The 21,497-nt window shown below is 35.1% G+C and overlaps 1 protein-coding gene and 1 pseudogene across 2 annotated transcripts; one reads left to right on the top strand and one right to left on the bottom strand.

Moving 5' to 3' along the window:
* Positions 1 to 5,832: 5,832 nt before the first annotated feature.
* On the top strand, positions 5,833 to 15,187 carry LOC145124200 (histidine kinase 2-like). 2 transcript variants are annotated; one of them, XM_079059461.1, is made up of 12 exons: positions 5,833 to 5,925; positions 6,453 to 6,936; positions 7,689 to 7,838; positions 7,927 to 8,361; positions 8,851 to 9,126; positions 9,232 to 9,614; positions 10,447 to 10,633; positions 10,719 to 11,000; positions 11,210 to 11,308; positions 11,391 to 12,043; positions 12,152 to 12,628; positions 13,299 to 15,187. In XM_079059461.1, the coding sequence occupies exons 2-12, from the start codon at positions 6,577 to 6,579 to the stop codon at positions 13,546 to 13,548; spliced, it is 3,552 nt and encodes a 1,183-aa protein (XP_078915587.1). In that variant the 5' UTR covers positions 5,833 to 5,925; positions 6,453 to 6,576; the 3' UTR covers positions 13,549 to 15,187. The 2 variants fall into 2 exon arrangements, with proteins under 2 accessions (XP_078915587.1, XP_078915586.1); XM_079059460.1 differs by lacking the exon at positions 5,833 to 5,925 and having other exon boundaries at positions 6,007 to 6,936.
* Positions 13,270 to 14,997, bottom strand: LOC145124201 (F-box protein At3g07870 pseudogene; annotated as a pseudogene).
* Positions 15,188 to 21,497: the final 6,310 nt, after the last annotated feature.

The following is a 21,497-nucleotide window of genomic DNA, read 5'->3' as shown; positions in this document are numbered from 1 at the left end:
TAAATACTTATGAACTCACCAGCTTAAATGTTGATCTACTCTTTCAAAATAACTTGTATTCTCAGGAAACTAGTAGACATGTACGCGCTCAAGGATTCAGAAGATGGAGCATATAGCTTCATGACTAGTTTTGTTATTTACTTTGGTGTCAATCTTTTGTGAATCACACACTTTGTAAACATTTTAATATTAATGCAATGGTTGTTTGTTACTTTTATTACTATGATGCATGTGTTGTGATACTAAACATGACGTCCTCCGCCCCCAAACGTTTCCGCCGTTCCGGTTTGGGGGTGTGACATTCACTAATCACATGCTTAATGGAGATTGTGACTTTGACTAAGGACATTGTTATGAGCTTCTCTAACCATTTTAACAACTAAGAAAGGTCTAGGTAATCTCAAGCTTCTTGGATTACTATAGCCAAATTGAGGATTTAAAACAAGTATTACACCATTGGATTCTAAGGATATGTTCATCAATAGTCAAAGTGAGGAAACTTTAAGTCAACCATCATTCCCTTATTGATTTTACATCAAACTCTTATTTTTGTTGTAATTGTCTATTTAAATCTTAGTTTAATTCTAGTTTATTTCAAGTATTTCAAAAGACCAAACCCCCCATTTTTAATTTATTGTCATTTTACAAGTATTTTTACAAAAATATTTTTCATAGAGTTATAAAGTTGAACCAATCTCCGTGGATTTGATCCCTTTAGCACTATACACTATTTTAGTGTGTAATATTTAGGGTTATTAATTTTGTTGGCCTCGACAACCACCAACTCACCAGGTTTCCCAACCTGACCCACTCATTTTATTATATCACAGGTTGCAATATTAAAGATACATTCTGCTGAGGGATTCAAGGAAATGTAGATCATTAGTGTAAATAAATGTAAGGTTTGTTTATGCTTATGTTTTTGTATTGACGATGACATCCCAATGTTTTAATATAAATAAAATACATTTCTTTGGAAATGCTTTGAGAATATAATTATCATGTTTTCTGGGAACAAATTCCGCAATATTATTCTTCAAAAAGGATACTCTGATTTTTAACATAAGCATAAATAAAAGTTTTAAAATGACCGTGAATTTGGGGATGTCACATAAAGCTTCTACCTTTGTCTTTAATGCATGCTAGATCTAAGGTTTATGCTTTCCTTTTTATGGATGGGTTTGGTAGCATGCATGGGATCCATAAAGTTAGCAACTTTATGGGTCATTGAGGAACTTCTTGTTAGTATGAGTTCAGATCTGAGATTTGGTATTGATTTAGACTCCAAGCATGAGTCTCGATCTTATTTTCCCTCTTATTGACCTAGTTGGTGTTCAATTCATGCATTGGACATGCATGAATGTAAAGCTTCAATTTTTATGGTCCTTAGAGTTGGGGAGACCCTCTGGAAAGTCTCAAGGAATGGCTTAAGGGTGTAACATCCATAAAATCATGAAAAATTTAAACTTTTAAAAACCAACCCAATATCACAAATTGTTTACAAAATAGTTTTCAAAACATGTTCTATATCAGAGTTTCCCAAAATCATAAGTCCAAAACATGAAGATGTGTACGGTCATGCCTTCACCTTTCCGCGATCTTCTGAAGTACCTGAAACATAACCCAAAACTATAAGTCAACGCTTAGTGGGTTCCCCCAAAGTACCAACACATAAACAAATAACACACACACACACACACATATATATATATATATATATATATATATATATATATATATATATATATATATATATATATATATATATATATATATATATATAAAATAACAACACGCAATGGGTCCACAGCTAAAAGACTGGATTACCCCTGAGCCAACAACATAAGTATGGCTTGCCTTCGGGGCCCACAACTTATGTATGGCTTGCTCCCCGACTAGATCAGTCCTTGGACCGAATACCACCAAGCCCTCAGTACGAGTCTGGTATGCCCTACCCGACCCTCAACTCGTATCTGGAATGCTCACGAGCCCTCAATATGAGCCTGATATGCCCTACCCGACCCTTAGCTCAAATCTGGACTGACCTAGGGTTTATTGGCTACCACACGGAGTAGTACAACCTCAATCCAACCCACATAATATGTCGACATATAACAGATACTAACATATACAGGTAATCATAGTCCTACCGATATATCAGACTAGCATGCACATCTATTCCATACTCATCATATCAACGAATATCAGGTTATCAAACCAATGGGTCGACCTTGGTGCCTTCGACCCGTAAATACAGGGAGGAAAACTCACCTCGCAAATTCGGAAAAGATAGCAGAAAAGAATATCGCTCCGCGAGTCCACTCTACAGATCACCTATACACAGGGAAAGACCCAACCTTAGGCTTCATAACAAATACCCAAAATGCCCCTAGGGTCAAACTATGTCAAAAGTCAACGGAAGTCAACGATCAACGAAAAGTCAACCCAGCTGAGTACGCCCAGCGTACTCAACCTCTACGCCTCGCGTACTCCGCTCTTGACCAAAAACGGGCAGTTGACCACCTACGCCCAGCGTACGCCATGGTACGCCCAACGTACTCAGTGACCATGCAAAACCTCCATTAAGTGCTTAATTCAACAAGTCCAAACGTCCAAATCCAGATCCAAGTCTAAAAATGTGCTCCTAATCATAAAGTCTCAAACTTTATGGTTATGCATGCCTTGATAAGTCCCAAAACCAAAACCCTAGTTTATCTTAACCACTTAAGACCTCTATATCTTGCATACAAGCACTAAATGAGCCAAGATAACATTTTTATGACTTAATGCACCTCAAATCTTTTGAAAAGGACATATCCTTTGGTCTTAGAGTAGCTTTTACTCAAGTCCAAGAAAGGAACTAAAAACTCATAAAACTTCACATTGCTAGATCTTAAGGAAATACAAGTCAAGATCAAAACTTTATACCTTCTGGAACAAATGTAGAATTAGAATTATTGGAAGGAGGAGTATAATTATTGACATTGTTACTAATGATCAGAATAGAAGCCATGATTACAAAGGAAATCGAAAGCTTAGATTGATTGCTCTGATACCATTACAAGATTATGAACAGAGAGAATAAGGGAATAAATATTGTTTGAGTGCAAAATGAATTATGATCTAACTGAATAGAACTAAAGTATATTGTTAAAATGAGTAAACTAATTTCTATCAATAAATAACAAAATCTAACTTACTATTTACACGTGTGAAACTTAAAAATATTAAATTTAATAAAATATAACACGTGTGAAACTTAAAAATATTAAATTTAATAAAATATAACACGTGTGAAACTTAAAAATATTAAATTTAATAAAATATATCAAGAAATTGAACGAACTTCATCTGATGCCACTTAAATTGTTTAAAGTTGACGTTGGTACGTTCAACACAATTTCTCCACCCTCGAGTTAATTATTACCACCATAATTAAAATCCACTAAAAGTGGTCATGCTAAGAACTCGAATTCACGTAGTTAAGATTGGACAAATACTACAACCTAGGTATACATGTGAAAGAATTCCTGATTGAGTACAAATAAATGAGAAATATATAAGAAATTTGTGAAATATTGTCAAACGGAGTGTTTAATTTATAAAGTTAAGTTCCTAAAATAAATAATTTTCATAAACCATCGATCATGCGACCAAACCATAGTCTAGCCAAGTTAACACATATCATGAATACCTCACGACCGCTTTTGTTACAAAAAGGTCAATTCACCAATTACCAACATGATTTTTACAAATTTGTTATTTGTTAATAAAAAACCTAAAGGGTAGCCTGACCCTTAATTTTTACCTTACTTTTTACCAAAAATTTTATATTATAAAAAAGTAATATTAGGATGCTACCGCTATTTATTTATTTATTTATTAAGGTGCAACCTTAATAACCTTATAAAAATTTCAAGTTCTTCCCCTGGGTCCACGACCCTTCCCCACCGGTCCTTTTTTTTCCGGCTATCTACTCCAATCCATATCATTTGAGGGCATACTTGTATTTTCTTCTCACTTAGATCCCAATAATTGATGCATATATTCCACCCAAAACAAAGTTAGAAAGTATCGTGTGATTATCTATTTTCTTTCTGAAAATCAAAATTTATTGTTATATCTTTTGACACAAAAGAATACAAGACAGTCATAAAATATCAACATCATAGGTTATGTTTAATAACCTGATCATATTTTTAGCCTTCATAAAAATAACAAACTTACAAAATATTTTATGAATGGTTTTGATTTTTAGAAATTTCTTTTTAAATTACAATAATTATGTTATTTTACAAAAAAAAAAAGTTTTAAGATTTTTTTTTATGATAAGAGAGACCTTTTAGAAACAATTTCACAATTCATAAAATATATACTACGAAATTCATTGTCATTTTATTAAGGGAAATCTTCGGAAAAGTCCTAATATTTCACCATAATTTACGAAAAAGTCTCAAACTAAAATTGGTTTATGAAAAAGTCCCGATTACCGGAAAAAATGACGATTTGACCCTTTTTTTTTTTCCGGTTTGCCGGTTTCAATACTTACCCGGTTTCATTAAAGTCCCATTATTTTACCATAATTTTCATTAAAGTCTCATTATTTTACCATAATTTGAGACTTATTCGTAAATTATGGTAAAATAATAGGACTTTATTAAAACCCGGTAATTAATGAAACCGGTAAATCGGGAAAATATGGTTAAATCGTCATTTTTACAGGGTAATTGAGACTTTTTCGTAAACAAATTTTAGTTTGTGACTTTTTCGTAAATTAGAGTAAAATATTGGGACTTTTCCGAAGATTTCCATTTTATTAAACCAAGCATACATTTGATTTTCTTATAAGATATCCTTTTCACAATTATTTTGTTTGCAATTATTTGTATTATATATTTTGTACAAGTATTAGATAAACAAAGACAAAAGCTAGGGTCAAACCAATGATGACAATGATTATTATATATAACCAATACTTTGTTCCTATAAACTCCCTTTGATTAAATTAATATCCTAACATCCTTGACCTATGAATTGGAGCCCACATTATTTTTTAATAAAAATACTTCCCATTGTGCTAGTTTAACTACATGTTTACAATTTGTATGAATAATTAATTGATTAATTTAAAAAGAAAAATTAAAGCAACACCTACGGCATATGCTAGAATTAGGCTCATTTCCCAATTAAATGCCAAAAAAGCTTTTTCATATTTAATTAAAAGCATAAATACTCCATTTGAATACCTGTTGGTTTCTCATGAGTCATGACCCCTGCCGCTTTCTTCTTTTCCTTTTCCACTGTTTTGTTGATTCTTATTTGAGTAAATTACAAAATTGGTCCCTGTCTTATTTTAAATATTTCAGTTTAAGTCTGTTTTCTTATTCGTAGTCTAAAGTTAAAACTTTTATATACATTTGGTTTTTGTGTGTGTTATCCAAAAATGCAGTTTTGGTCATCGTGGTATCTTAAAATATACAGATTGAGTCTTTTATGTTTTAGATTTTGAATCTTCTATATTTTAAATGACAGTTAATTCGAATAATTACAAAATTGAGTCTTTTATATTTTAGATTTTGAGTCATTTATATTTTAGATGACAGTTAATTCGAATAATTAGGGAAGTTTAATTTTAAAGTAAACATACAAATAAAAAAATTAGACTTAAATTACACATTTTGGGATACTATAGGGATCAATTTTGTAATTTACTCTTCTTATTTCAAAAATATATTTATTTAATTAAAATAATGAAAAAAACATGTGAAAGAATCTTTATTAATCCTCAAGAACCAAACATACCAGTAAATTTAGGATTCCTCTGGGTCCAGAGAACCAAAATTAGAACATGAAGGAAGCCAGATCAGATGAACATCAACAAAAGAGAATCTTATCAAAATTGTGAAGAAAATTAGCGACATTAAAGTAAGAATTTATAATTAATTTGTTTTTGTTTTCTTATATTTGTTTGCTTGTTATTACTGTCTATTTTAGCTTTTCGTTCACAAGATGATGAGATAATCATGTTCCCAGCTATTGCAACAACATATATGCTCTCATTTTCTAGAGAGAGAAAGCGAAAGGGATTGATGAATACAGGCCATTTCTTCTCTCTCTTTCTCTCTCTATCTCTATCTCTATCTCTCTCATCGATTCTAGTTCTGTAGTTAAAAACCCAACTGGCTTTTTCTTCAAATTTCTCTCATGATGATGATGGGTCTGTGAGTGTGTGTGTAAATATAGTTTGTTCTCGATGTTTCTTTCGGATTTCATGAGATAAACAGAGCTTCATATATGAATATTACATAGCCATATATTCTCTTCTTCTCATTTCTTTTTGTCTTATTGTTATGATTTGTACCTTTCTAAGCTTGGTCTTGCATTTCACACAGAAAAGCTTGTGATCTGTCATGATCCCTTTCCCTTTCTTCTTTTTCTTTCGGGTTTCACAGGTTCGAGGTACTGTAACAAAGACAGTTACGATAACGAAAGAGACGGAATCATGGTGTGTTTTTTGTAATTCTCCTTCAAATACATGTTTCCATTACTGAAATCTGAGCTGGGTTTTGCTATTTGATGAGTTTTCCTGTTGTTCCTCTTCAATTCTCGAAGCTATTTCTCACGATATGCAAGTGGGTTTTGTTTATAATGTATTTGAATCGCAAATTTTCTGGAATAAAGGGTAGATTGTTGACGAATTCGAAGATGAGGGAATGTAATGGTGGATGGAAATGGAAAAAGCTGCTTCTTTTTGTGTGGATTTTCGTTTTTGCCACTGGGTTTGTTTGGTTCTTGTTTGGTGGTGTTTCGAGTGAAAAAAGATTGAAGATTTCAGGGAAATGTGAAGATAATAATTCTTCGGTTTTGATTCAACAATTCAATGTCAGCAAAGATCATCTTTATGAACTGGCTTCCTCTTTCTTTGAGTCAAATCAGGTTTTGCTATCAAACCTTTTTTCTTTTACTGTTCATTTATGCAACTTTTGGTACTTTATAAAGTATTTAGCATCTAGAGTACATGATAACTCAAGTAATATTGCTGAATTTCGGGTTAAAAGTTAAAAGATTTAAGTGTTAATCATGTTATTCATGGGTTGTGTAACTGTTTTATTGATTAAGATGCATACACAATGCTTTGTTTTCTCGATCATGATTCCCATTTGGTCAATCATATGATGCAATTTATATATATGCTTCAACATATCGTAAAGTAGTAACACCAATTTGGATGAATTTTTTTAGGGTTAATCACAAAAATGATAAAAATCTATGGTTCATTTAGTAAATTGAGTAACTTTTTGACATTTTAATAAAAAAAACCCACTTATTTCGTAATAGTAAGTTGGGGAATTACTTTTTACCAATAAAATGACCGCGGATTTTATTTTATTTTTTTTGCAAAATGGCATCATCAATTCTCAAAATATGAACAATTTGGCAATATAATTGCGGGCTATTATAAAGCAATTTTGGAAATGGCAATTAATTCCATTATAAAATTGATGGTCATTTTGTAAAAGGTTAAAAAGGTGGTCAAATTTGTTAAATCTCACAACCCATTTTGTATTTTTGGTTCTTTTTGTGATTATCCCATTTTTTTGGATTAGCAAATACATATTTAAGAGCAACTAATATGTGATTTTCAAGAATATTCAGTGATGTAAAAAATTCTTGTTGTTAACTTTCAGATAACTTCGTTGAAATGTACCAAACAATTAGAACATGAAACAGTAATCACATGTGCTCTTGAAGTGCCAAAATTAAAAAACCATGAACTTGAAGAGCATCATTCACCTAATGTGGATTATGAAAAATCAAGTGATGAATACATTGAAGAGGTAAATCTAACATGAGCTTAATTTAGACCAAAATGAATGTTTTTTTTTTTCTGAAGTATTTGATTTGTTATATTCCTATTGTTTTCAGAATATAGTGCAAACAATGGTACCTCAAAACTTTCTAAGAGAAAATTTCAATGGTATTTGCCTTTGTGCCATTTTTATAATGGCACTAAGCTACCGGAATCGTGGATTCCGGACTATATTTTGGAAGAATCGGAATCGGAATCGGAAAGTGCATGAGAAGAAAGATAAAGTAGAAGGATCCTCAAGGGGAGCTGGAAAATGGATGAAAAAGCTACTTGTTCTATACATCATAGCTGGAATCGCTGCTTCAATTTGGTTATTTTGGTACTTAAATTCAGGAATTAGTTTTAGAAGAAAAGAAACCCTAGCAAACATGTGTGATGAAAGGGCAAGAATGTTGCAAGATCAATTCAATGTGAGCATGAATCATGTTCATGCATTGGCTATTCTCGTTTCCACTTTTTACCATGGAAAAGAACCTCCTGCTATCGATCAAGTAATCTTTTTTATCATAATTTCTCATAATCTTGATATTAATCCAACAGTAAATTACAAGAATGGTCCCTAAGTTCCATATGTTTTTGCAATCTTGGGACCTAAACTTTTACTTTTGCAATTTTGGTCCTAATTGCACACATTCCTTTCAATTTTAGGACATTTTTCAGATGGTGCTAAATTTCATTCGTTAAGCTTGTGCATGTGCGATGCACACAAGGGTAGTTTCGTCATTTTCCTTGTGTGCAATGCACACAAGGGTAGTTTCGTCATTTCCCTTGTGTGCAATGCACATGCACAAGCTTAACGAGTGAAATTTAACACCATCTAATAATGGTCCTAAATTGTAGGGAATATATGCAATTAGGATCAAAATTGCAAAATTAAAAGTTTAGGCCCCAAGATTGCAAAAACGTATGGAACTTAGGGACCATTTATGTAATTTACTCTAAATCTAACCATAATAATGAAATTTCATACCTTTTCACAGAAAACGTTTGGCGAATATACTGAAAGAACATCGTTTGAAAGACCACTCACTAGTGGTGTTGCGTATGCTTTGAGAGTGCGTGATTTTGAGAGAGAAAGTTTTGAGAAAAAACATGGATGGACGATAAAGAAAATGGAAACGGAAGATCAGACATTATCACAAGATTGCGACCCTGAAAAATTGGATCCTTCACCTATTCAAGACGAATATGCCCCTGTTATTTTGTCTCAAGAAACCGTTGCACATATCGTCTCTATTGATATGATGTCTGGAAAGGTATTACAAAATGGACAAATTACAAAAAAACCATTATATTTCGGGCAATTTTGTGGTCTTAATTGCAATAATTGAAGCTTTAAAATCTTTTTTATTCTTATTTAGGAAGATCGTGAGAATATTTTGAGAGCAAGGGCATCTGGAAAAGGGGTTTTGACATCTCCTTTCAAGCTATTGAAATCAAATCATTTAGGCGTTGTTCTTACATTTGCTGTTTACAACACTCACATTCCTCAAGATGCGACACCTCAGCAACGAATTAATGCAACAGTGGGGTATTTAGGAGCATCATATGATGTCCCATCATTAGTTGAAAAGCTTCTACATCAACTAGCTAGCAAACAAACCATTGTTGTCAATGTTTATGACATCACAAATGTTTCTTCAGCCATTAACATGTATGGACCTAAACAGATTGACACCGGCTTGTTGCATATTAGTGGTCTTGACTTTGGTGATCCTGCTCGAAAGCATGAAATGCGTTGCAGGTTATTAATATTTCTCAAATCTTTTTAGATTTCCATTTTGCAACTTTCAACAAAAAAAACCGAAATTCCACAGGTAAGATGTAGATAGCCGTACCTCTACCTGAGGGTAAAGAGAGACTGCTTCTGTAGATGACTTCTCCTGCGTCTATGTGGGCCCACAATGGTGAATAAAAATAGAAAGGGGGAGGGGAATAAAGCATAGATGACCTGTCCTGCATAGGAAATGTAGGCCCACAATGGTGAATAAAAATAGAAGGGGGAGGGGAATAAAATAGATGACCTCTCCTACATAGGAAAACAATGGTGAATAAAAATATAAAGGAGAGAAGAATAAAGCAGAAAGCAGATACTAGCAATAAAGCTGAAAGTAAAAAGGGAACAAAAGTAAGAAGGTAAAGATTGTGGGAAAAGCACAACATAGATTTATCTATTTGTGCTTTTTCGTGTAGTATTTACCTTCTTACTCTTGTTTCTTTTTTACTTTCACCTTTATTGCTAGTATCTGCTTTCTGCTTTATTCCTATCCCCGTTTCTATTTTTATTCACCGTTGTGGGCCCACGTTTCTTATGCAGGAGGTCAACTATGGATGCAGTCTCTCTTACCCTCAAGTGGAGGCTTTACATTTTACCTCCCCCTTGCCCCATTTCTATGCAATTCAGATTTTATTGTTGTAGATAAAAAAAAAAACTATGACCTATATTGCTCCATTACCCTGATTTTAAATCTCCAAACCCTCCTATTCGAGTTTCTTTTGCAACTAAAAAAAAGTGGTTTTTATTTTATTTTATTTATTTTTTTTGAAATATAAAAAAGGTTTTTGTCTGTTTTCAGGTTCAAGCACAGGCCTTCACCACCATGGACAGCCATAGCAGCATCAATTGGAGCACTTATAATTGTTTTTCTTCTTGGCCATATCTTCTACGCAGCCATAAACAGAATTGATACAGTCGAACGTGACTATAACGACATGTTAGAGCTTAAATTCCGCGCTGAAGCTGCTGACGTGGCAAAATCCCAGGTAGCTTTGCGAGATTTTTCAAAATTCTCATTAAATTTCTTAAATTATTGTTTTGTTAATGCGTATTCTCCTCCTTTTTTTGTAGTTTCTTGCAACGGTTTCGCATGAAATCAGGACTCCTATGAATGGGGTTTTGGGCATGTTGCAGATGTTAATGGACACGAATTTGAACGCGAAGCAATTGGATTTTGCACAAACTGCTCACGAAAGTGGAAAAGATTTAATAAAGTTGATTAATGAAGTTTTAGATCAGGCGAAAATTGAATCTGGAAGACTTGAGCTTGAATCTGTCCCGTTTGATCTTCGCACCATTCTTGATAACATATTATCGTTGTTTTCAACCAAATCCCAAGAAAAGGGTATCGAGGTAATTTCTTATATAGTCTTTTTTGTATGCAGTAATCGAAAAGGGATTGGAATGGAGTATTACAATGGAATGAAATTTATTTTTCCAATCGTACATGACAAATAACACATTAATGATTCGTTACCTTGCTCATTCCATTCCAATTCCAATTCCAATTCCATTCCACCATTTATCTAACAAGAAGAAACTTTGTTCTTGTGGATAAAAAGTTGGCAGTTTATGTTTCCGATCAACTTCCCGAAGTTGTTGTTGGAGATCCCGGACGTTTCAGACAAATAATAACAAATCTTGTCTCAAATTCACTTAAAGTTAGTCCTCTACCCTTCTTACACCTCTCATTAAAATTCACCATTTTTTTTTCTCTTCAACTAATTTTCATTTTTATTATAGTTCACACACGACAGAGGACACATATTTGTATCAGTCCACCTAGCCGATGAAGTCAATCACCCACATGACACAAAAGATTCACTACTTAAAAAGACTTTGACTTTTGTTGACTCATCAAATCACAAGGTCCACAACACTCTAAGTGGGCTTCCAGTTGTTGACAGGAGAACAAGTTGGGAATTTTTTGAGAACTTAAGTGAAAAACATCCAATAAATCAATCCGAAAAGATCAAGATTTTAGTAACTGTTGAAGATACGGGTGTTGGAATCCCAAAAGATGCACAAAGCCGAATTTTTATGCCATTCATGCAAGCTGATAGTTCAACTTCAAGAACTTATGGTGGAACTGGAATTGGATTGAGCATAAGTAAGAGATTAGTGGGATTAATGGAAGGTGAAATTGGTTTTGTTAGTGAGCCCGGAATTGGAAGTGCTTTTTCATTTACAACGGTTTTTATGAAGAAGGAAACAAGTTCTTTAGACACGGTTTTGCAACAATATTATCCAACAATATCCGAATTCAAGACACTAAAAGCATTGGTGATTGATCAGAAAAGTATAAGGGCTGAAGTTACAAGATACCATCTTCAAAGAATGGGAATCTTTGTGGAAATTGCATCTAGTTTAGATTCTGCACAATCTTACATATCAAGGTACATTTCTTTTATAATGTGGAAATATCATCTAAGTTTATAAAGTGATTCCATTCTATTATAACAAACAGACACTAACTAACAATTCTTGATCACTTTTCTTTGCAGTGATTCACCTCATCTTGACATGATTCTGATAGACGAAGAAGTTTGTGACAAGAACACGAGTCTTGAAGAGGTCAAAGTCAAACCAATTGGGATGAAACCAAAAGTGTTTCTTTTGGTCAAATCTATAAACCCTGTTAGACATAATGACCTCAAATTAGCTAATCTGGTGTGTGATGTTCTTGTGAAGCCTCTTAGATTTAGTGTCTTGATTTCTTGCTTTCAAGAAACTCTTATATCAAAAGATAAAACACAAGTGGCAAGAAGAAAACCGAAAACACTTGGGACTTTGCTACGTGATAAAAAAATCTTGGTGGTTGATGATAATGTTGTGAATAGAAGAGTTGCAGAAGGTGCTTTGAAGAAATATGGAGCTATTGTCACATGTGTTGAAAGTGGGAAGGCTGCTTTAGAAATGCTTAGACCACCTCATTGTTTTGATGCATGTTTTATGGATCTTCAAATGCCAGAAATGGATGGGTGAGCAATATTTTTACTTTTTTTGTCCCCTCGTTACACTTCGGCTTATATTTATGCTTTTAACTTTTTCTTTCTGTGCTTTCAGCTTTATTGCTTTCAGCTTTATTGCTTATATCTTTTCAGCTTTATTGCTTGTATCTGCTTTCTTTTTTTTCTTTAGTCACACATCATTGCTTATTCTTCGTCGTGGGCTTCTTTACTTTCAGATTGTGGGCCCATTTACTTTCAGCTTTATTGCTTGTATCTGCGCCTTTTTCTTTAGTCTTCAGGCCTCTTTACTTTTAGCTTTATTGCTTGTATCTGGTTTTTTTTCTTCTTTAGTCATACACCATGCTTATTCTTCATCGTGGGCCTCTTTACATTTAGGCTTTCGGCTTTATTGCTTGTATCTGAGTATATATATTTTTTTCTTTAGTCTTGCACCTTGCTTGTAATCAATTTCAAAACGCAAGAGTAGATCCTATAGAAATACCACTTCCTCATGAATTTATCTTGAATCAGGATCTTTTGGCTCAACTTTTCTTCGTTGTTATCAATGGCTTACATTTTGCTTCCCCTTACCCTATTCTTATGGGACTTAGTTTTTTGTTGTTGTTTAATAGGGCTTTTTGAATCTTGATTTGTTAAAAAGAGATATGTAATTGACTAATTGCATCTTTAATTTTGTTAGGTTTGAAGCTACAAGACAAATCCGTGGTTTGGAGAACAAGGTTAATGAAAAGATTGAATCTGGTGAAGTACCTATTGATATGTTCTCAAATGTGGCTCATTGGCATACACCTATTTTAGCCATGACTGCTGACGTCATCCAAGCAACAGATGAAGAATGCAAGAAATGTGGGATGGATGGCTACGTATCGAAACCATTTGAGGAAGAACAACTGTATACAGCTGCAGCTTGCTTCTTTGAATCTGGTTGAGTGGCTAAAAAAATTACAAAAATAACCTTGAAACATGACGTTTTACATTGAGGTATGAATCCAATTGAGGGTGCCCAGGTGAACAATTGTCTGAAACAATTTGGGCATTTTGGGGAAGACGATGTCTTTAAACTCTTTCCATTTAGGATCGTATTTCACCAAGCTTCCTCCTCTGTATTCCAGCAAGATCTCTCCGTTCTTCAAAACGCATAAAACCCTAACCATCCTCCGTGATAAACCAGGTCTCCCTATCTGGTAATGGTTCTCATGATTCGGGACCCTTGCAGGATAAACTCCATGGATGACGAATTCCTTCGTCCAAGATTCCTGGGAATCGTATTCCTTCATGACCCAGATCTCCAATTTTCCATACCCACATGAAATCACCGCCGCTAGACACCCTCGTATGACGGCCAAGTGAAAATTGCTCCGGATGACTGTAACATGGGTAGGTTTCCCCACCACTTTGAACTGCTCGTCTTTTAGGTCAAAAGAGATGATCGCTCGACCTAAAACTCCGGCGACTCTACCAGGTCGGCTCAGCCAATGGATTCTCCCGTTCACTACAGGAACTTCAGTCGCTTGTCTGTCAAGCTGGTAAGGCACTTTCCCGAGCGATCTCCATGGATTGTTGTTTGTTTCTTTGGAAATGGTGAGAATTTGAACCTCCGATTTCGGGTAATTCCTGTTGTTTCGGATGACCCGACGTTTCCCCTGACGGTTTCTGTAGTACACGATCTTCACAACCTTGTACTCGTTTGTAATCGGGTGAAATCCGAATCCGAACATCACCTCCTGTTCCTGAAACTGCTTGGATTTCGGAAGCTCCAGATAATCCCGGGAAAACGGGTTGAAAACGTAAACGGGTTCACCATAAAGCGAATCAGACAAGCATAACAAGCCATTACATGAACCCACGACGTTGAATTCAGGCATGGAGCTACAAAAAGGTGTGGAAATCTTTCTTACGATCTTGTCGTCGTCGTCTTCATCATCTTCATCTTCGTCGCCGCCACCACCGGAGGATAACTCGACGAAAGAGAGTTGGTTACGGATAGGATAATCGCAGTGGAACAGCAGCGTCGGGTCGTTTTCCGCCACCGCAGAGTGGTGAAGCCGGGAAAGTTCAGGGTCGACCGACAGCAGTTTCCATGAACGGCAAACCAACCGGAACTGAATCAGCGATGAAATCGGCAGCTTGGCGAGTATGTCCAGGAGTACATCCCTGGGTAAATTCTCCAATCTGAAACCCTCGCCATGGATTCTGTCATCATCTTCATCTAAAAGTTTTAACTTTTTCTTTCTGGGTTCGATTTGGAAAGATGAATTCTGGATTTGGAAAGATGAATCCATGAGAAAAGATTGAAGAAATGGTGCAGAAGTAGCAGAAGGAGGCAAACGCATATTCTTGCTATATAGGGTGGGGGTTGAAGTTTGGGAATGGATCATGCCATAAATTGAGTTTGGTGGGTCCCACCATTGAATAATAATTTGGGGGCATATGTCAAAAAGTCCATCTTTTTTCCTTTATAAACGGGTGTTTAGAAATAAAAATAAATAAATAATGAGGATATGGTGATGAGAAAAACCTAAATGAGTATTGTATTTGTTTAAATATACATGTATTTGTATTTGTTAATTATTAATTATTAAAATAAAAGAATGCTACTAATTATATCGGTTTTAGTGCCTATTATTACTTACTTATTTTATTAGACAGTATTATATATAATGTCTAGATATGCATCTAGATATTATAACTTGGATATGCTTTAGCATTATAATTCTATTTTTTATATTTATTTTCTTTTCACACTATAAAAAAAAGTAGAAAAAGGAATCTCGAGCATGCCGATCGTTATATTTAGGTTCGTCTTTCCACAAACTCTAGGCATAGTAGGATACTGCTTCAGGTTACATTTGATGCAATCTGATTGTAAAGTCTAAGTTCTAATGTCACTGACATATATATTTCTTTAGTTGGTTTTTACGAGATGATGGAAGTAAAATACATTTTTTTGTCGATTGGTAGCAATTTATGTCTAACAAATAGTTGAATAGACCAGGGAAAACCCGAAAAGTTGAAAGAGAGGAAGTACCGAAGTATTGTCCTTGACTCCTTGTCTCATTTTTTTTTTTGAGTAAATTACACGAATGGTCCCTACGGTTTGGGGTAATTTGTACGTTTGATCCATAACTTATTTTTTTTAACTCGGAAGGTCCCTACTATTTGTTTTTGTTACACGTTTGGTCCCTATTGTTTGTTTTTGTTACGCCTTTGGTCCCTGTTTTACCAACAAAAGACTATTTTTTAAACAGGGAAAATGGTGGGGTAGGTAAGCTAAGGTGAGGGGGTGGGGTTGGGGATGTGTTTATTTAAATAAATTAACAAATCAAAGGAAAAATAGTATTTTTAGGTAAGATAGAGACCAAACGCGTAACAAAAATAAACAGTAGGGACCTTCCGAGTTAAAAAAACAAGTTAGGGACCAAACGCGCAAATTATCCTAAACCATAGGGACCATTCGTGTAATTTACTCTTTTTTTTCTCAATCATCGAACTGTTTGTTTTCTCTTTTTTTCGTAGTCATCGTGACCGGTTTACCATTTAGGCATCCATAATACTAGAAATCGAACATTCGAACTAAGATTTCAATAAAATAAAATTTAATATAATATGAAAGACAAAAACGGTGGAGTTTAATCAATAGAGATTGTAGTGAAAAATTATGAGTTTTTTTCTACTTGACACTTCACTCAACTCTCAATGAGTTGAATAGATTGTTGATGTTCTTACATCGGTAAATGTTATTTTTTCCATTTTATAATAAGTTGGCAATGTTATGTGTCTTATTCTTTACAAGAAGCTTTAGAACCTTCGACTGCGTATCATTTTGGTCACTAAAACAAACATCAAAATTTTAGTGGGAAACAAAATTGATCACGTAGATTATCTTCAATTAAAATTTAAGAACAACGATTAAGATACATTTCCTTTTAATATTAAAAGAATGTGTTGTTGAAAAACCCTAATTTTGACATAAATAATGTTGCTTGTTGCTTACAAATGGTTGGTGATCCTCTACGATGTTGATTGTTGACATACACCACTCATTGTCTTTGTTCTAAACCCCTTATGTTGGGGTATGAAGTCTTGTCCAACACATGGAGCACTTGGAGTTGCAAATGAGCATCGGGCATCAACATGGAACACTTGGTGTTCATGGAGCATGTGACAAAGAAACTGATCACTTAATCAGAAAAAGAAACATATCAAGTGACAAAGGAACGTATCTTTTAAAAGGGGGGTTTGGAGCACCTAGGAAGGGAATGGAACATTTTGTGATGATCCATGATGAAGGTGTGCCATATATGTTCCGTGATGAGCCATGATATTCCTTGATGAGCCACTTATGGAAGATGCTTGCAGATGATGCTCATGGAAGATGCTGATGCGATGATGCTCATGGAAGATGCCCATCGACGATGCTCATGGAAGATGCCCACCGATGATGCTCACGGAAGATGCTCATGAGGTTGAAGATTCTAGAAGCAACCACATGACATTATGTGATTGGTTGAAAATTAGGGCATCCCCTTTATGGGCTAATTATGGATTGGTCTGGTCCATCAGTATTAGAGTTTCCTATGCTTGCATATAAATAGGATCACACCCCATTCATTATTATTTGCGCGAGTGTCTCCGAGTGCGTGTACATAGTAATTTCAAGAGAACAATCATTGTGAGGTTGAGTGCACATCCTTTGGAGCAGTTAGTAAACAAGAGAGTTTCTTTTGTTTTGAGAGCTCAAGTGAGGTGTAACCTTTGTGTGTGATTGTAATTGTTCTTAGAAGTTTAATAAAATCCTTTCTCTCTCTCTCTCCCTCTCTCTCTCTCTCTCTCTCTCTCCCTCTCTCTCGTGGACGTAGGTCACCTTGACCAAACCACAGTAATTATTATGTTTAGTTTTGATTTAAGTTTTTCATAAGTTTTATAACACAAGTTTCACTTAATTTTATTGACATTTGTCAAAAGTGCTCAACTTGTTTTGCTTTCATCCTAACACCTTACGCTACCTAAATGCTTAATTGGAGAAGCACACCGATGAGAGTTTCTTAATGATGAACTCCTTGGATTTTATTACATTTATTTTTGAATTTGTCACATCACCATTTCACTATGTATATTATTATATTCGAAATAGGACATTGGGTGAAATGTTGAGATGTTTAACGTTTCTTCCAGATTTTAGGGATTTTCATAGATCATGGTTTAAGTTGTTAATGTAGGATTAATATGTATATTGAACATGAGGGGACAAAGTTCATGGACGAATTCCAGGAGTAATGGACATCGTAGATTTCCTTGAAGCATATGTTACAACATATAATGATGAACCATATGTAAGGATATTGGTGAAGGTGGTAGAGGTGGAAGCTTGTGAAACAATGGAAGTCTAGGAAGTTTAAGAAGCATATGTGGAAGTTCATGAAGTAGAGGTGACATTTTGGGAAGTTAAGGAAAAGGTCAATGATCATGGTTTATGCAAATCCTCTCACACTTACACAATATTAGTCTTGAATGAAATCTTACTACTAATAAGGAATTAATGCTATTAAGTGGAGATGAAAAGTTGAAGTTTAAGTGTGAGATTTTTGCCTTTGAAATTACTGAAATGAATCTCTCAAAATATGTATGAAAGTAAAGAGAAAACTATGAAATTTAATCAAAGGTTTTGAGCTGAAAATGAAGCAACATATCTAAATAATTAACACCACACTACTGTCTGGAAAATTATGAAAATGTCACTAGAGGTCTGCTGCCAACCTGTATAATCCAGAGACAAAAATCTACTTTGAAGGCTACTGATAGGTCACATCATCTTTTTTCAACATTTTTAGAAAAAAAACATAATTTTCAATTTTTTTGATAAGGAATATTTTCACATTAGTACCCAAAATATCCAAACTCAATTTTTATAAACATTTAATTATTTATATTAAAAACTATATTTTTTATAATTTAATGTGATGTGTCTAAACAACATTTTCTTTGAAAAATTATTTTTCCATTATTGGTGACAAAGTCTAAAGACCAACTTGATCACTTGAACTTTTTATTTTTATAACAATTTTTTTTGTTATGATTTTATAAAATCTCTTATTTTTATAAAACCATACTCTACTTAAATATTATGGTTTAAAGTTCAAAGAGTATTACTATTTGAAATTATTATGATGAATAATATGATTAGAATATTTTTTACTTAAAATCATTGTGGCTGAGATTATGATGCTTTTTCATGCTTCCTGAGGCAATCCTTCTTCACTAAAAATATCCAAATTGATTATACTATATAGATTCATTAGTCAACGTGTATTTTTGCTTCATATCATCAACACAAAATGTTTCATGCTCAAGTCTACTTGAAAATATCCGAATTGATTATACTATATGATTATGTCTTTTTACTATTGCAATCAATTGGTTACTCACCATGATCACTCATTGTAAGAACCCAAAATTTGGAGAGATTTGATTTTAAGTCAAATATTGACCAAAAAGAGTAATTTGGTCATTCAGAAGAATTTTATAAGTTTGTGACGTTGTAACTTCATGAAATTGGTCAATATAAGTTTAAGTCATTTTTATGAGATAAGATAAGTGAGTTCAAAAGATGAAATGGAAGAGAAGATGCATTTAGGCCAAAAGGGTAAAATGAGAATTTGTGCTTTTTGGGAAAAGTTTGTGACTTAATAGATTAAGACCCATAATAAGTCAATCATGTAACATCCATGAAATTTGAGCAAATTTAAAACTTTTTAAAACGTTTCAAACCACATGATCATTACAAACTTGTTTTTCAAAATAATATATTGTCAGAGTATCCCAGAATCAAATCATAAAAACATAGAATGTGAGGAGTGGTATGATCACGCCTTTGCCTTCCCGCGATCATCAGAAGTATCTGAAACAATAATCGATAAATGTAAGCTCGAACGCTTAGTGAGTTACCCCCAAAATACCAACGCCATACAGTGATAATCGTAACACATAAGCAAACATATACATCATGCATAATGAGCCATCAGTCTGACTGGACCGACTCCCGATCCTCAGTCTATCTGGACCACTCTCCGAGCCCTCGGCATGTCTGGACCGCCCTCCTCGGGGCCTTCAGCCTATCCGGACCGCTCGCTGGGCCTTCGGCCTGACTAGATTTTCCCGGCCCGGGCCTGCAGTTTACCCGGTCTGCCCAGGGTGTCTTGGCCTACTGCACACAGCAGGACCTGCCTCAACCCTTTCCCCAAATCAACAAACATGTGCACATACATATAAACAAGTAAACATGCAGATCTAACAGATCCCTAACATGACAACCATCCTATAACCAGGATACCGATCTAACCAATCTCTAGCATAGCAACCATCCTAAACCAGGATGAAATCTAACATAACAACCATCCTAAACCAGGATGCCGACCTAACCAGGTCACTAACACATATACAGATAATCATACGGATCTAACAGATCACATAACATAGCAACATCCTAAAACCAGGATGCAATTATAAAGGGTCGGCCTTGGTGCCGTAGACCCTGTTGATATAGTGAGGAGAACTCACCTCGCAACTGTCGAATGGAACTAGAAAGCTCAACCCTCGGATCACCAACACGAACTCCACCACCTATAATTGCCACAAAGCCCTTTTTTTCATAAATTCCCAAAATTACCAAAATACCCTCAGAAGTCAACTGGTCAGCTCTTGGTCAAGGTCAAAGTCCACAGTCAAAGTCAACAGTCCATGTTGACTCGACTCGTCGAGTGCAGTTCACCGACTCGTCGAGTCCTTCCTGAACTCGAGAAGTCGTGAAATCCTTGGTTGGCTCGTCGAGTTCCCCTTTAACTCGCCGAGTTCATACGTGTCCAAGAATTAGGAGAAACCCTAGCCGACTCGCCGAGTCTTCGAACGACTCACCGCGTTCAAGACAATCTTCAACGGACTCGCCGAGTTTGTTCATCAACTCGACGAGTTCATGACCATCTTCATATGACTCGTCGAGTTGACTATGCAACTCACCGAGTCCTTGCAGACCTTCATCCATGCAGACACCTTTTAAGCCATGCCAAGGTTCCAGATTACATATCCAAGCTTCTAAGGCATGTTTATCACGTAAAGTTGCAAACTTTACACGCATGCAAGGCCATAAAGGCTCTAAATGACCAATCTAAGCTTCTAATGGAGCTTTACACCTTAGGAGAGTCTCATCCTTGCAAGAGCTGGAAACTTTATGGACTTAGGACTCAAAAGAGGTTCAGATCTGAAGTTTCAACTTCAGATCTAGCTCCCATACCAAAATCCCTTCATGAATAACTAAAGAAAGCCCTAGTTTTCACATATGAATGATTCTAGAAGAAAAGAGATTAAGGTAACAGTTTATTACCTTCAAAACGTGCCCAAATTGAAGTAGACTCTGGTTCCACACAAATCCTTGATGCTAGCCTCTTGATTTACAAGTTTCCTTCACAAAAGTCACCTCTCAAAACTCCAAAACACTCTCCAAGCTCTCACTCACGGAAATTAGGGTTTCTGGCTCTCAAGGGGTGATAGAGGACAATGGGAGGCGCTAATGGTCCAATATATAGGGTGCAAAAACCCTGAAACCTAGGGTTTCCACTGCCAGCTCCTACTCGTCGAGTCCACCATGCCGACTCGACGAGTCACTCATTAAATGACGTGTCCTGGCCCGCTGCTACTCGACGAGTCACAACGTCAACTTGTCGAGTAGACCTTAAAACATGAGATCTAATTGGAATAAAAATGATACCTGACGGTTGGGATGTTACAATTCTCCCCCACTTAACTTAGACTTCGTCCTCGAAGTCTGCTGTAACGAATAATTCCGGGTAATGCTCTCGCATCTCCGCCTCTGACTCCCATGTCC

The sequence above is a fragment of the Lactuca virosa genome, chromosome 7 (genome assembly GCF_052849685.1).
Source record: "Lactuca virosa cultivar CGN04683 chromosome 7, Lactuca_virosa_CGN04683_v6, whole genome shotgun sequence".
In the NCBI taxonomy this organism is placed as follows: domain Eukaryota; kingdom Viridiplantae; phylum Streptophyta; class Magnoliopsida; order Asterales; family Asteraceae; genus Lactuca; species Lactuca virosa.
This window is presented reverse-complemented; position numbering and strand designations above follow the sequence as displayed.